The following is a 1181-nucleotide window of genomic DNA, read 5'->3' as shown; positions in this document are numbered from 1 at the left end:
CTCACCTCTGGCTCTCTGTCTGTCCTCGCCTGTCTGTCTGTGTGTCCTAACCTCTGTCTGTCTGTCTCCTCACGTCCGTCTCTGTGTCCTCACCTCTGTCTGTGTCCTCACCTCGCCTCTGTCTCCTCATCTTGCCTCTGTCTGTGTCCTCACCTCTGCCTGTCTCTATGTCCTCACCTCTGTCTCTGTGTCCTCACCTCCCCTCTGTCTCCTCATCTTGCCTCTGTCTCTGTGTCCTCACCTCTGTCTCTGTGTGATCACCTCTGTCTCCGTGTCCTCACCTCTGTCTCTTACGGGGCTGGTTGTTGTTCTTGATCAGCTGGGCCTTGATGTGTTCTCCCAGCGTGTCATCGTATTTGGATGCCCAGTGTCTCAGGATGCTGGTGGTGAACTGGTCTTCAGGGTGACAGGGTCGACTCAGAACCATCTTCACCATCTCCTCACTCGGCCTGGGACACACACAGAGACAGACATTAACAGGGGCAAAGAACGAATATAAAGGAATAAACCATTCTGTTATGAGTGTGTTTGTCTTTTCCTGGCTGTGTGTTTGTCATACTTCTCTCGGCGCAGCTGCAGCAGCAGACAGGATAAGGCCTCTGGATGTTCTGGCAAACATGAAGTCACAAAACCAAAGATACAAGAGTCAGAAAAAAACACAAAAAAGTTTCAGGTCACTCTGTGCTCATTTCATGTCATGCCTTGTAGTTTTGAGTCTTGTTGTGGTGGTTTGATTCACATTCCAATAACAAATCTTATCAGAAACTTCACATAGGACCCAGTAAGATCATTCATTAATTCACCAATGCTGTTAGATTGTGTCAGTACTCACCTTTGTATTTGAGGTGTTGCAGTATTGGGATAATAGTTTCCAGAGGGATACTGTGAGCCAGAAACAGCTGCCAGGTGCTGTACTGCTCAAAAGTCTCCCAGTCCAGAGACTGAACTGTTTATAAAGAACAAGAAGATATACAGTCAGCTGCTGTCTAGCACCAACACAGTATACTGTATTCTGTTCTGTGTGAAGGCTTCTCACTGAGGATGTTGAGCACTGAGTCTTTCCTGAACATCACCAGGTTTCCCATCATCACATGACACATCAGCTCCTGTAACTACACACACACACACACACACACACACACACACACACACACACACACACACACACACACACACACACA

General features: G+C 47.6%; 1 protein-coding gene across 1 annotated transcript; it reads right to left on the bottom strand.

Annotated features, from left to right (window-relative positions):
- Nucleotides 1-183: 183 nt before the first annotated feature.
- On the bottom strand, nt 184-1175 carry LOC111671238 (integrator complex subunit 3-like). The gene is made up of 4 exons (XM_023428315.2): nt 1037-1175; nt 833-946; nt 560-608; nt 184-449 (listed from the first exon to the last, which is right to left on the bottom strand). Exons 1-4 carry the CDS (start codon nt 1098-1100, stop codon nt 278-280), a joined length of 399 nt encoding a protein of 132 aa, XP_023284083.1. The 5' UTR covers nt 1101-1175; the 3' UTR covers nt 184-277.
- Nucleotides 1176-1181: the final 6 nt, after the last annotated feature.

Source organism: Seriola lalandi, unplaced genomic scaffold (assembly GCF_002814215.2).
Source record: "Seriola lalandi dorsalis isolate HSWRI2012SDOR001 ecotype SW California unplaced genomic scaffold, Sedor1 jcf7180002006761, whole genome shotgun sequence".
In the NCBI taxonomy this organism is placed as follows: domain Eukaryota; kingdom Metazoa; phylum Chordata; class Actinopteri; order Carangiformes; family Carangidae; genus Seriola; species Seriola lalandi.
The sequence above is the reverse complement of the archived record's forward strand: the minus strand, read 5'-3'. Positions and strand labels throughout refer to the sequence as shown.